General features: G+C 45.9%; 1 protein-coding gene across 3 annotated transcripts in view; it reads left to right on the forward strand.

The window, feature by feature from the left end:
- COLEC12 (collectin subfamily member 12) overlaps positions 1–15,588 on the forward strand; it is a 201,301-nt gene that overhangs the window by 178,836 nt on the left and 6,877 nt on the right. For all 3 annotated transcript variants that reach the window (XM_056521675.1, XM_056521676.1, XM_056521674.1), the window contains exon 9: positions 9,427–9,572. In XM_056521675.1, coding sequence (XP_056377650.1) covers positions 9,427–9,572 — 146 coding nt within the window. The remainder of the gene's footprint in view (positions 1–9,426; positions 9,573–15,588) is intronic.

A 15,588-nucleotide genomic window follows, 5' to 3' on the forward strand; every position in this document is an offset into this window, starting at 1 on the left:
AATCATTGAACTGAGAGACCTTGGTTTTACACTTCGGCAGACCATTACAGTCTTGGGCCAATATATCAGCCCTGTTCAACATTGCATTTCCTGGTAGTTGAGAGACCAATGATGAGCTAGAATGACAGCAAGAGATGAACCTCTGCATTGATGGATCATCAGATTAGAAGAATGGCGCATAGTGATCCATTCTGTACTGCGAGTGAAATTGAACATCACATACCAAGCCTAGGGCAGCAAATAGTGTCTATACAAAACATCAGAAAGCACTTGCATGACAATGGGCTATGAGCCAGACATCCAGCTACAGGTGTTCCGTTGACCTCACACCACTATATCAAACGATATCGTAATGCAAAGCAATAAGGCAATAAAGTCTGTAATATAGGTCTGTCCTTTTGTCTTTGATGCAATAATAGCTGGAGATTGGTCAGGTGACCATGTGGGCAACGCCATTAAAATGTCTTCACTAGGAAATATCACACTGGTCCTACTCACAGGATTATGGTGTTTAGTGGCATATATGGTAGCTGGATCCCTTAGTCTTCATTCCAGGTACACTAACAGCTCAGTGTAACATTAATTTGGCCATGGAACGAGTTGTATTGCAACATCTCCAAAGTGTCCCAGGAGCCATTTTTATGAGTGTCCAAGTCATTCAGCATGGAAGACTGTTTTTTACACAACCATTAATTGATAGCATTACAAGGTGTTTTGCCTTGATAGTTCTGTGCATGGCATTCATACTCGGCACTGAATTAATTGAGATGTTCTGAATATTTTGTTTTCACTTTTTAACTTTTGCATATCATTAACATGTCTATCAATCCTGCAGTTTCCATAATGCCACAATTTTTCTTTCTTGATGTTGCAATTTCAATATTGAGGTGTGTATTAGCAATCAACTATATGCAGTGTGACGATCCGTCTTGGGATTAGCTCTGGGATCGTCCTGGACCACGCCACAGGATGCGTTTCTTCTCAATAAACCAGCAAACAAACGCATATAATGCAAATCTGGCACCTTGCCAGTTTTATTAGACAGGTTGCAGGGAAAGAAAGAAACAAAAAGCAGGAACAAAACAAAATCCTAGACCGTCTGGTCACTGACTAAACAGATCAGCTTGTCCTGACTAACAACCACTGAGCTTCCCTCAGTCGGTTAAACATATGTCCCCTGCAACCTTCTACTCACAATTCATGTCAGTCTCTTTGAGCCACTCATAGCTCGGGCTGTGTACTCCTCAGCAGGCTCTGTCTCTTCCCTACAGCCCACATGCTGTCTCCTAGGAAGAGCCCACATTAGACTGAGTCTCCATCTCATATACACTTCTCTTCCTTCCTGCCTCATTACTTAAGAAGCAGGTGAGAGCTTCTGCAGGGTGAGCCAAGGAAATACACCCTTTCCTTGCCACACTGCCACATATCCCCCCCCCCCCCCCTTTGCTCAGATCCCCGGGAAGGAGCACATGTATTTGAAAGGCAGAAACCATCTGCCTTTCCTTTCTCTTGGACAACGTTTGTCCCACAGTCTCTGAAGTCCTTGACTTTTTTCTTCCGGACTTTTACCAGCCACTAATTGCAAGTCTCTCGGTCACACCTCTCCAGTACCAGGTTCTTCACCCTGGTGTGGGCAGGGTTCTTGAAATTAAGGAGTGAGCGGACCGATGCTTCTAACCTTTGTTTTCTTCTGGCTTGCCGGACCTCTGCCTCTGCTTCAGAGAATCTTTCGGCCTCAGTGGCTTCACCAACCACTGTCTTGTTCTCTGTACCGTCAGAGGACCTCCGACACGGGCCCATCTCAGTTTCAACTTTAGAAGACTTCCCACCTGGTTTCACCTCAGTCTTGACTTCAGTGGATTTCTCACATGGTTTCACTTCATCCCTTCCAGCTTTCTCTTCAGGGGCACCAGCTTCCTCAGGTTTGGCTTCAGAGTCTTTGGCTCCTTCAGATTCTTGTGTAGAATCAGCTTCTACTACTGCAGCTTCTTCAGGCTTACTCTTCTTTTCACCTGTAGCTTCAGTAGTGCCATTCTCTTTACTCACAGCTTTTGAGGTTGACTCTAGTTTGGCTTCTGCTTCAGAGGATTTCTCTGCCTCAGCATTACCTTCAGAATTTTTGGTCTGCTCAGGTTCAGAGGATTTCCCACCTCTCTTCTCTTTAGTCTCCACTTCAGAGGATTTCCCACCAGGTTTCAGCTCAGTCCTAGCTTCAGGGGACTTCTTACAGGACTTCACCTCAATCTTAACTTTAGAGGACTTTTTGGCATTCAGAGAAAGCATAACTGTATCCTGTAACTTCGGCCCCAAAAGCCTTTCTTGAGCCAATTCTGCCATATCTTGGTCTCTGCTCTCTTTTAGGACTTCCTGGTCCTCTTCCTTTTTCTCACATTTTCGCAGCTTACACTGGAGCTTAGCGGACTTTATCCTCTCACTGTCAAGTAACTCTGTCAAGTCCCTGACAGTATCTTCCGAAGACAGCAATTGTTTCCTCAATCGTTCATTGTCCGCCAGCACAGCCACCTGCTCGTAGAGTTGCGCTCCCAGCAAAACCAAGGCAGCTACGTGGGACCTTCTGCGCGTTTCGTTCTGCGCTTCCAGGCTCTCTTTTAAGATCTTCATGTCATTTTCCAGCTTTATATATCTCAGCTGCTCACTCTTGAGTTGTGCGGAGATCATCTCACTGTCCAGCAACTGTTTCTTGGACTTCACTAACTCATTGATAGATTTTCCACTCTCACCAATCTGTTCAGATAGATCTGAGATCTCCTGTTGCAAGTTCTTGTTTTCATGTTGCAGAGTCTCAACTTGTTCCAGGGCCTCCTCATACTGCTCACGGAGCAAGTCATTGTCATGACGAGCAGATTGAAGAGCATGTGCAAGGGCATTCTTCACCCTGACTTCCTCCTCAAGTTGTCTCTTAGCTTTAGAGACACTCTCCAGATTGCTGGCAAGAGCTTCAGCTTCCATCTTCATTTCATTCTTCTCTTTTTCTATTTTTTCCATGGCTACCAGGCTAGCCTTGTGATCACTCTGCAGAGCTTGATATGCACCATGTAGAAGACTCACTTCTTCTTCCTCGAATGACATCCGCATGGCCAGACTCTGCACTTCACTCTCCTTGCTGGTCACAAGACCTTGGGAGCGGGACAGTTCATCCTGCAGAGCCACAAACTCACTTCTGTGGTGCTCCATTATTTTTTCCAGCTTAAGCCTCGCTTCTTGCTCTTTCTTAAAGTCAGCAAGTGATTTGTCCTTCTCCTCTGTCAAGCAATGCACCTCTTTTTCTTTCTCCATCAACTTCACAGAAACCATATGCAGGGTTTCTTCCAGATTCTGGATCTGCTCCAGTTTTTTCCCAAGGCCAGCTCATCTTTTCCGAGACCTTTTACTGACAGCGGTCTCCTCACTCTCGCTGTTAGACCTTGAGACATCCTCTGGTCCTCTGTCAGACACTCGACCCAGCTCTTCTCCATCTCTAGATGAAGTCTCCCCCTTTTTCGGGGTAGCGGCCACTTGTGCCTCATTATTATCATCCACAACAGGTGGCACTGACACCTGGCACTCTTCCTCTCCCACCACTTTGGCAACTCTGGAGACTCTCGCTAAACACTCCCGTCGGACCGGCAATCCCTTGGCGGTAAGTTTGTTGCCCCTAGCAACAACTTCAATGGCTCTTGGCACCAGCCAGTCAGGGAGATTCCTGATCAGTTCCTCTGAACTGTCTCTCGGCTTCTTGGCAGACTTTTCTTTTGGCTTGTCATAGTCTCCTTCACTTAGGACTCTGTCTGTGACTGTAAGTGCAGCCCCCAGCTCCACTGGTACTCTCTTCCGGAGTTTTGGTTTTTCCACAGCCATCTCTGTAGCTTCTATTCCAGTCACCACTTTAACTTGACTCGTGGACTGTTCTTCAGCTCCCCTAGAGGTCTGGCACACTCCCACCTGAGATATACCTAGGGTCTGCTGACACTCCCCGTCCTCAGCCTCTGCTGAGTTACTATCCCCTGCTATGTGGTGAAAACCAAGTGTTGTGCTCTAGTCACCTGACTATCTTCCCACAACTGCTGAAAAAAGGGAAAATCCTTCCCCAGCACTACTTCATACTCTAAGGTAGGCTCTATTGCAACCTTGTGACTTATGGTACCATAGGGAGTAGAAATACACACATTAACTGTTTTATAACCCCAGATACCGGCTTGTATAGACACTATAGCGGGGTCTGGTGTTCTGCCACTGGTCTTTACCAGACTTATTACACATTTTGGATCTAACAAAACCATCATCTTTTTACCTTCTATTTCCAGCTCACACAGGTTTTCTTTTGTCCTGCGAGAGGTGGCAACAGTACTCTTTACATCAGAACACATTAACATAAGTGTTTCAAGAAAAACATTATCAGCCTGCATGGGTTCACAATATACAGCACCATTCACACAGTCCAGTAGGGACCCCCCAGTCCTCACTACTTCCGGAACCTTTGTGTGCGAACTCTCAGGTGCACTCTCGGCATCCCACAGCTGCCAGAAATACGGAAAGTCTCTGCCCAGTACAATTTCCACTGTAAGTTCCGCACATACCTCCATCATATGGCTTACTGTCCCAAAACATGTATCAAAGGTAATTTGAACAGTCTTACCGGGCTCCGTGCGGGACTTCACAAATGGAATTATTTCTGGCATAATCCGAGATACAGTCTGGCAACAATCCAAGTCCACCCACAGTGGGATTCCGCCCACCCACAACTCACGGGACCTTGGCTTCGTCTTGGCGACCACAGCTTGTGGCCCACGTCGGTTGCTCCCAGCAACAGCATTTCGAGGTTGTCCCATTTTCTTGAAAAAAATTCTCGATATGTTGCCCCTAGCAACGCTCCTCCACAGACACCAAACTGTGCTTGAACTCCTCTGCTGGGCTCCTCCGACTTGCAATCTTGCAGGGGGTTGCTCCTAGCAACAGCTCCTCTCCAACTCGCCCGTTGGTTGCCCTTGGCAATGGGTTGCCCTTAGCAACGGCGTGCCCGCATCCTCCACCAAAATGTGACGATCCGTCTTGGGATTAGCTCTGGGATCGTCCTGGACCACGCCACAGGATGCGTTTCTTCTCAATAAACCAGCAAACAAACGCTTATAATGCAAATCTGGCACCTTGCCAGTTTTATTAGACAGGTTGCAGGGAAAGACAGAATCAAAAAGCAGGAACAAAACAAAATCCTAGACTGTCTGGTCACTGACTAAACAGATCAGCTTGTCCTGACTAAACCGCTGAGCTTCCCTCAGTCGGTTAAACATATGTCCCCTGCAACCTTCTACTCACAATTCATGTCAGTCTCTTTGAGCCCCTCATAGCTCGGGCTGTGTACTCCTCAGCAGGCTCTGTCTCTTCCCTACAGCCCACATGCTGTCTCCTAGGAAGAGCCCACATTAGACTGAGTCTCCATCTCATATACACTTCTCTTCCTTCCTGCCTCATTACTTAAGAAGCAGGTGAGAGCTTCTGCAGGGTGAGCCAAGGAAATACATCCTTTCCTTCCCACACTGCCACAGCAGTCAGATAAAATGATCATAATGCAGCAGAAAGATTATGTTGTCTCCTGTCTCATACATCAAAATCTGGCCCACAGATTTTGTAATATGTGTCCTCCCCTGGAAAGAATACAAGAATGACGCTTCACACATCCTTTCAGGTCAATTTCTGGGAAGGAATGGGCCACATGCTTCACATTACTGGAGCCCACCTATTTATTTAGTTAACAATAAAACGGGTTATGCAGGAATTGAAAACCATGCCTAATTTCTTTCAAAGACCGCACCCTGTCTGTCTCTAGGTTGGGTGTGGTTCTGCAGCTCAGTTCCATTGAAGTGAATGGAGCCAAGTTGTAATACCACACCCAAAGTGGAGACAGACAGAAAGCAGTCTTTGAAAGAAATTAGGCCTGTTTTTTGATTCCTGGATAACCCCTTTAACTGCTATTAGTAACTTTTGAAAGGTGTCTGGCAGCTGACAAATGAATGTGGGCTCCTATTTTTTAACTAACTAGTCTGGGTCCTAATTATGGGGTAATGTTTCTAAGAAAAAGGATTTGTCTTGAAAAAACAGCCCATTTAAGGGGTTATTCTGGCTTGATACAAAATTGCCTGGGGGACAGGGAATGGGAAATCAGGTGACATCCCTGTACACTGAACACTAAACGCTGCAGTCACACACACTTGTTCTTGCTTTTGACTGCTGAGTGAATAAGGAGTTCATCTGGGCACTTCTTCTGGGGACTACAAATAGGTGGCTTTGCTGGACCAGGAGTAAACAGAAAATATCTTCATTTCATTTGGCTTCCTATTCCTGTTGTTTGGCAATTTTGTGTCAAGCTCAGAAAACCCTTTATTTTTATTTATTTTTTTTAAATCAACTGGTGCAAGAAAGTAAAACAGATTTGTAAATTACTTCTATTTAAAAATCTTAATCCTTCCAGTACTTCTCAGCTGCTGTATGCTCTAGAGCAGGGGTCTCAAACTCAAATTATCTGGGGGCCACTGGAGGTAGCGGCTGGGTGAGGCTGGGCCGCATGCGCCCCTTACATATAATGCTCCCATCATGCATCCCTCACATATAATGCCCCCAACATACGCCCCTCACATATAATGCCCCCACCATGCACCCCTCACATATAATGCCCCCATCATGCGCTCCTCACATATAATGCCCCCATCATGCGCCCCTCATCATCCACCAGCAACACCCCCCACCAGCAGAAGCACCCCCAACATCCACCAGCAACCCCCTCCCCATTCCCCCTACCCCCCTGGGGTAGTAGCATGAGCTGACAGATGGGGGGGCGGGGAGCATTAGGTAGGCAGCAGTTTCCCCACATTAGGAAGGTAGCAGTTTCCCCACATTAGGAAGGTTACATGTTCCCCACATTAGGAAGCTAGCAGTTTCCCCACATTAGGAAGGTAGCAGTTTTCCCACATTAGCAAGGTAGCAGTTTCCCCACATTAGGAAGGTTGCAGTTTCCCCACATTAGGAAGGTTGCATGTTCCCCACATTAGGAAGGTAACATGTTCCCCACATTAGGAAGGTAACATGTTCTCCACATTAGGAAGGTTGCATGTTCCCCACATTAGGAAGGTAGCAGTTTCCCCACATTAGGAAGGTAGCAGTTTCCCCACATTAGGAAGGTAGCAGTTTCCCCACATTAAGAAGGTAGCGGTTTCCCCACATTAGGAAGGTAGCAGTCTCCCCACATTAGAAAGGTAGCAGTTTCCCCACATTAGGAAGGTTACATGTTCCCCACATTAGGAAGCTAGCAGTTTCCCCACATTAGGAAGGCAGCAGTTTTCCCACATTAGGAAGGTAGCGGTTTCCCCACATTAGGAAGGTTGCATGTTCCCCACATTAGGAAGGTAGCAGTTTCCCCACATTAGGAAGGTAGCAGTTTCCCCACATTAGGAAGGCAGCGGTTTCCCCCACATTAGGAAGGTAGCAGTTTCCCCACATTAGGAAAATAGCGGTTTCCCCACATTAGGAAGGTAGTGGTTTTCCCACATTAGGAAAGTAGTGGTTTCCCCACATAAGGAAGGTAGCGTGTTCCCCACATTAGGAAGGTAGCAGCTCCCCCACATTAGGAAGGTTGCATGTTCCCCACATTAGGAAAGTAGCATGTTCCCCACATTAGGAAGTTAGCATGTTCCCCACATTAGGAAAGTAGCAGTTTCCCCACATTAGGAAGGTAGCATGTTCCCCACATTAGGAAGGTAGCATGTTCCCCATATTAGTAAGGTAGCATGTTCCCCACATTAGGAAGGTAACATTTTCTCCACATTAGGAAGGTAGCATGTTCCCCACATTAGGAAGGTAGCATGCTCCCTCTCATTAGCTAGCATTGTGTCCACCCCCCCCCCTCCCCCGATCCACACAGGCACAAACAAACAGACAGGCAGACACATCCCACATTAGGAAGGTAGCAGTTTCCCCACATTAGGAAGCTAGCAGTTTCCCACATTAGGAAGGTAGCAGTTTTCCCACATTAGGAAGGTAGCAGTTTCCCCACATTAGGAAGGTTGCATGTTCCCCACATTAGGAAGGTTGCATGTTCCCCATATTAGGAAGGTAGCGGTTTTCCCACGTTGGGATGGTAGCAGTTTCCCCACATTAGGAAGGTAGCAGTTTCCCCACATTAGAAAGGTAGCAGTTTCCCCACATTAGGAAGGTAGCAGTTTCCCCACATTAGGAAGGTAGCAGTTTCCCCACATAAGAAGGTTGCATGTTCCCCACATTAGGAAGGTTGCATGTTCCCCACATTAGAAAGGTAGCGGTTTTTCCACCTTAGGAAGGTAGCGATTTTTCCACCTTAGGAAGGTAGCAGTTTCCCCACATTAGGAAGGTTGCATGTTCCCCACATTAGGAAGGCAGCATGTTCCCCATATTAGGAAGATAGCATGTTCCCCACATTAGGAAGGTAGCAGTTTCCCCACATTAGGAAGATTGCATGTTCCCCACATTAGGAAGGTTGCATGTTCCCCACATTAGGAAGGTAGCGGTTTTCCCACCTTAGGAAGGTAGCAGTTTCCCCACATTAGAAAGGTAGCAGTTTCCCCACATTAGGAAGGTTGCATGTTCCCCACATTAGGAAGGCAGCATGTTCCCCATATTAGGAAGGTAGCATGTTCCCCACATGCGCGACGTCCCTCATCAGACTCGGCCCGGCCAACCAGAGATGGGGGGGAGGAGGGCGGGGTAAGTGAAGGTAATGGGCTCTATTGGACGGGGTGGGGGGCATTGATCACGAACGCAGATGATACGCCCCCATCAAGTCTTGTGTGAAGTCTTCTGGCATTTAGCACTGCTTGCCCGAAGCAGGGCTAAATGCCTGAAGAAGTCACCTGCTCGGCACCTGGGACTGCATGTCCTGGGCATCGGGCAATAAAAATTACACATCCCTGGTGCGGGCCGCAAAATTTCGTTCCGCGGGCCGGGAGTTTAAGACCCCTGCTCTATAGGAAGTTGTATAGTTCTTTCCAATCTGACCACAGTGCTCTCTGCTGACACCTCTTTCCATGTCAAGAACTGTCCAGAGTAGGAGCAAATCCCCATAGCAAACCTCTCCTGCTCTGAACAATTTCTGACATGGACAGAGGTGTCAGCAGAGAGCACTGTGGTCAGGCAGAGAGCACTGTGGTCAGGCAGAGAGAACTAATTAGCTGCTGTATACTACAGAGGAAGTTGTAAAGTACTAGAAGGATTAAGATTTTATATAGAAGTAATTTACAAATCTGTATAACTTTCTGGCACCCGTTGATTTGAAGAAGAAAAAAATTCCACTGGAGTACCCCTTTAAGTCTTTCCCTGACAATATATAGACTGGTTATGTTGACTAAAACATATTTTATATGCAACTGAATTGTCTGAGCTTTACTAATGCATCTATTACAGAAACTGGAAAGAGGGTCAACCTGACAATTGGACTCCTGACATGGGACCTGGAGAAGACTGTGCAGGAATAATATATTCAGGCTTATGGAACGATTTTCATTGTCAAGATTTCAATAACTTTATTTGCGAGAAAGACATGGACAAAGGTAAGATGATGTTGATTAAGAAAGTCCATTGCACACGACAGCACAATTATCAAACATGTACATTTAACCCCCTAAGGACACTTTTAGTTTTGTGTTTTCTTTTTTTCTCCTCTCCTTTTAATAGCTATAACTGTTCTTTTTCCATCCATAGACCCATATTGGGGCTTGTTTTGCGGGACCGACTGTACTTTTTTAATGAAATACTTCATTTGTCCATAAAATATGTTGCAAAACTAAATAATTATAATTAGTCGTGAGGTGAAATTTAAAAACAAAATTCAATTTTGAATTTGAGGGGGGAGATGAACTGTGTCCTTTTTTTGTGTCAAACAGAGAAAATGTATTAAAGAATTCACAGAAATTGTAAATACAGCTTGCACAGTCAAATAGAAAAGACATGTTGGTATAATGGGCAAAGCCTTAATCATAACAAAAGGTATGGAAAACCAGGAGGGGGAGGGGAGGTAGGATAATATGGGCAAAGGCAATGGGAGTACAGTAAACAAATACACTAATGTGTCATAGCAAAGAGGCCAACACAAACAAACAATATAGGAAAAAAGGTATGCGTATGGACCAGGGACAGAGAGCATCAAAGACAATTACAGAGAGATGTAATATGACATATCCGTCCCGTAGGAAGAGTTGATCCACAGTTCCCAGACCTTATCAAATTGTGAGACAGTATTCCCTCTAACAGCATTCAAACGTTCAGACAGCATAATGTTATTGATCTTCATAACTACCATATTAAGGGATAACACAGGGGTGCGCCATTTAGCAGCCACATAAATCCGTGCAGCTAGTAATATAAACTGAAGTAAACGAAATTTGGCAAAGGACAAACCCTGGGGTTTATGACCCAATAAACATACAGCAGGGTCCAGAGGGCATTCAAAATTCAATATAGAGGCAACCAAGTCTACAATTCTATGCCAAAAAACAGAAACATGCTGGCAGGTCCACCAAATATGTAACATGTTACCAGTCATCGGACATCCACGAAAACAAAGAGGGGAGACCGATGGGTATAAAGCATCTAACCTAGAGGGAACATAAGTCCTACGAAGGATTTTAAGGGCCATTTTGGTCAAGGAAGTTTGCCAACTCCCTTTACTTAAGTGCAACAATCATGCCACTGAGAGAGGCAAGGAAATTTACAGATCTTCTTCCCACTGCATCATAAATAACAATTTACGGTCTTTCGGAGGCTGATGTAAGACAGAATATATAAGAGAAAGAGTGCCTGAGCGTAATGGAGAGTATAAGGCTAAGGCTTTAAAAAACTTATTGTCAACCTCGGTCGAGATAGGAACGAGGGAGCATAAGTAGGAGAAGATCTGAGAGAGACGAAGAGATTCTTAAGAAGGTGGGGTGTATCTGTTAAAAAATAAAGACTGTTACATTGATTGTTTCCTCGCCAAAAAGTCATGGAGAAAAAATCATTTTTGGGAAGGCCACCAAGAGAAATCTGACCTCTGCAGACCTGGAGGAAAAAAGGGATTAGCCAGTAGGGTAGTAAGTGGAGAGATAGGGTTATTGGAGCTTGAGTTTGAAATTAACCGAGCACCAGAGAAGAAGGGAATGTAGAGAGACAGTAGCAGAGCAGGGAACATAAGGGGAGACTGAAGAGACAGACCACAAGAGAGACTGTAAAGTATATGGAGAGAGTAAGTCATTTTCTAAGGAGACCCAGTGTGGATATGAGGAGGGGGCATTATATAGAAGGAGTTGAGCCAAGCGGGCAGATGTATAATAATGGGTAAAATTAGGTATCGAGAGACCCCCCAGCCTCTTGTGGTAGAACATAATACTCCTAGGAATCCGAGGCCGAAGACCCCGCCAGATGAAACTAAAAGCATCACTCTGCAATTTCCTAAGATCCCAGCCATGAGATGTGAGGAAGGTTCCATCTGGCTAGGTCTTCCCTAAAAGATTTATAAAGAGGTAGGTAGTTAAGCTTATAGAGTTCCGCTAGAGAAGAAGGGAGAGAGATACCCTGATATGGGATGAAAGAAGAGGAGGGACGAAGATGAGAATTACCAGAAATTAGATCACGTACTTCAGGAGGAGTTTTACAGAAAAGGGGAGAGTTTTATTAACAACCCGAGACGGCCGAGAAACAATCTAATAGTGAAAATAGATTTGGGAGGGACACTAAGGAGTAGCAGGTCGTCAGCAAAGAGATTAAATTTATACTGAGAGGATACTATGGGAGCTCCCTTAATATCAGGGTAAGCACAGATGAGACTCACCAGAGGTCCCATAACTAAGGCAAAAAGGGCCGGGGAAAGAGGGCACCCCTGGTGAGTGCCGTGTGAAATTGGGATTGGAGAAGAAGTGAGGGAGGGTAATTTAAGATAGGCAACTGGATTTGAGTAAAGCGTGTGCAGAGCCTCCACAAAAGGACCAAAGAATCCCATTGCAGACAAAACACCAAACAAGTATGGCCACGACACAGTGTCAAAAGGCTTCTCAAAGTCAAGGCCCAATAGGGTAAGGGGGGTGTTGGTCGCAGAGGCCCATTGAATAACATTCAAACCTTTTCGGATATTATCTGGTGCCCGGAATAAAACCCATCTGGTCGTTGTATATGAGGCTAGGCAGCAGGCCATTAAAGCGGCGGGCAAGGATGGATGTAAAGAGTTTGGTGTCTAAATTAATAAGAGAAATGGGATGGTAATTGCAAGTTAAAAGTGGGTCCTTATTAGGTTTAGGTATTACAATGATAGAGGCTTGTAGGAATTCAGGGGGCATAGGAGAGCTGGACAATAGTTTATTAGAATAAGAGACAATATGGGGGGGTTAATAGGGGGCTACATTTTTGTAGTAGAAGGCAGAAAGGCCATCTGGGCCAGGCGCTTTACCCAACTTCATATCAGAGATCGCTACATCAACCTCCTCAGCAGAGACAGAGTGACTGGAGAATTAAGGGAATCTTTAGCAGAGGGGGAAAGAGAAGGAAGAGAGACAGAGGACAAAAAAATATGAAATAGAAGAAGAGGTAGGTGGGGGAGCTCGATTCCCATAGAGTGACGAGTAGAAAGAGTGGAAAACAGAATAGATATGTGATGGATCTGAAGTGGGCACCCCAGGCTTCAATTGTACCCTATGCACCTTGTTGATTCTCTGCTGATGTCTCAGCATAGAAGCAAGCAGGCTGTCAGGTTTATTGGCCCATTTATAATAAGTGGCCCGCGTCCAGCAGAGAGCCTTTTCAGTGTGGTCAGATAAAACAGCATCAAGTTGCAGTCTGGTAGTGCGTAATGCCTGGAGTAAATACATAGAGGGATTGAGCTGGTGTACTACCACCAGTCTGACAAGCTTATTTTCTAACGTAGCTTGAGCTTTTGTTCAATCACGTTTTAAGTGAGAAGCCATAGAGATGATTTTCCCCCATATAAATGCCTTATGTGCCATTCAAACCCATCCAAAATCAGCTGAAGAGGTAGAGTTAGAGGAAAAATAGTCAGAGAGGTTGGATTCAAGTTGAGTGCGAAAATGCAGTCTGCAGAGTATCGACTCATTGAGACACCATGAGAAGGGAGTAAAGCAGCGGGTCCCTATGCGAAAATCAGAAAGAACTAAGTCATGATCAGACCAGGCACAATATATAAAGAAGGTGAGATAATGTAGCAGAATTAGTAAGTATCCAGTCAATTCGTGTATACAGTTGATGGGCAGGGGACTAATAGGTATATCCCCTCTGTTGTAGGTTATGTTCCCTCCAGGTATTGGCCAAATTGAGATCAGCAAAGGTCTGGATCAGGAGTCTCTGCTGAGCCCCAGTGCGCCTAAAGGAGGAGAGACTGGACCTGTCCAGCAAGCCGTTGAAGACCATATTGAAATCCCCACTCACATAATATGGTCATAGCTAAGGAATTGTAGCTTTGTTGCCAAACTAACAAAAAGGGAGAGGAATATCATTAGGGGCATATGAGTTAACAATACACATTTTCTTTTCTTGGTATACCCCCTCAAGGATTAAGAAACAAACCTCTGGATCACTGTGGGTACATATAAAGGTAAAGGGAAAGGAATTCTTCAATAGAGTAACAACACCCCTAGATTTCGTCTGGAAGGAAGCTAAATAGTAACGGGAATAATTCTTGTGCAGAAACTTTGAGTAAGAATTGGTGGTAAAGTGGGATTCCTGAAGATTAATTATATTGGGATCGTGTCTGAGGTAATCAATACTTCTTCCTCTTAAATCCCCTCACATTGTGGGAAAGACACAACACATAAGGATGACAGAACAAGAAGCTAAGAAAGGGGGGTGTTGACCAGTAAGTAAGACATAGAGAAATAGACAGCCAGAAGGGTGTACTCTGGAAAACAAAGAGCAACAATAGGGAGAGGAAAAAACAGAGCCAACAAGGTATGATGTACAAACTCAGGAAATAGATCAGAGGGAGAGGGAACAAATGGGAACAACCAAACAAATACACAAGATACCATGGGAGAGAAAACATTAGGAGGACCGTAACTCTAGTCCACCCCAATGACCAGTACATCCCGGGAAGTTGGGCAGCAAGTTAATCCACCCCCACCGGGATCCCCTAAGGAATGGCATCACTATGATAATGACAATAACAGCAACGGGCCTATAAACAGAAAAAACTATGAATATACAGGAGAAGGAGGGAATCAGGGGAGAATGGGAGTAAAAGAAATAAGCAAATGTAGGGCAAAAAGAAGAGGAGAGAAAGGAAAGGGGAGAGAAAGTTGGAAATAGGGAGACATAATATAATAATAACAACAGCATGAAGTCCCAAATATGGCAGGCGTATACGCCTGTAAGAACAATATGAGCTCGGGTAATGTAATCAATATAAACCATCATAACGGTAATCAACATAGCTATCCCCAAGGATAGTGGAGGCAGGAGGTATCCGGACAGCAGGAGTAGGAAACAGTCCGAAAACAGCCAAACTAGGATAAACTTACAAATAGGAGTTCAGAAAAAAAAGAAAAAGGTCCATTCATCCAGGCTTGTGTGGTTGAGAGCAATGGCGCTTATGTGGAACATCATCACATTGCCATAGCCTCTTGAGAGTAGGTGAACGGGAGGGCAGTGTAGCATGCTCATCATAACGGATGTCCTCATGGTGCAGGATTTCCATAGTCTCTGATGGTATACGCACAGTATAAGAATGATTGCACACTTGGAATTGCAGATTGAAGGGGTAGCCCCAACGGTATTTGATTTGGGCCTTTTGTAGAGCCAAGGGGACAGTTCTCATATTTCGTCGTCTCTCCAGGGTCGACGGTGCTAGGTCAGCATACAAGTGTATGGCAGGCAGCATATCCAGAAGCGGGGAGACATTTGTCACGATGCCGGCTGGCAGGTAGTGGATCCTCTGTGCCAGAGAGGGATTGGCGTGGACCGTGCTAGTGGATCGGTTCTAAGTCACTACTGGTTTTCACCAGAGCCCGCCGCAAAGCGGGATGGTCTTGCTGCGGCGGTAGTGACCAGGTCGTATCCACTAGCAACGGCTCAACCTCTCTGACTGCTGAAGATAGGCGCGGTACAAGGGAGTAGACAGAAGCAAGGTCGGACGTAGCAGAAGGTCGGGGCAGGCAGCAAGGATCGTAGTCGGGGGCAACGGCAGGAGGTCTGGAACACAGGCTAGGAACACACAAGGAAACGCTTTCACTGGCACAATGGCAACAAGATCCGGCGAGGGAGTGAAGGGGAAGTGAGGTATAAATAGGGAGTGCACAGGTGAACACACTAATTGGAACCACTGCGCCAATCAGCGGCGCAGTGGCCCTTTAAATCGCAGAGACCCGGCGCGCGCGCGCCCTAGGGAGCGGGGCCGCGCGCGCCGGGACAGGACAGACGGAGAGCGAGTCAGGTACGGGAGCCGGGATGCGCATCGCGAGCGGGCGCTACCCGCATCGCGAATCGCATCCCGGCTGGAGACGGTATCGCAGCGCACCGGGTCAGTGGAGCTGCCCGGAGCGCTGCGGTAGCGAGAGAGAAGCGAGCGCTCCGGGGAGGAGCGGGGACCCG

This window comes from Hyla sarda, chromosome 5 (assembly GCF_029499605.1).
Source record: "Hyla sarda isolate aHylSar1 chromosome 5, aHylSar1.hap1, whole genome shotgun sequence".
NCBI classification, from domain to species: Eukaryota; Metazoa; Chordata; class Amphibia; order Anura; family Hylidae; genus Hyla; species Hyla sarda.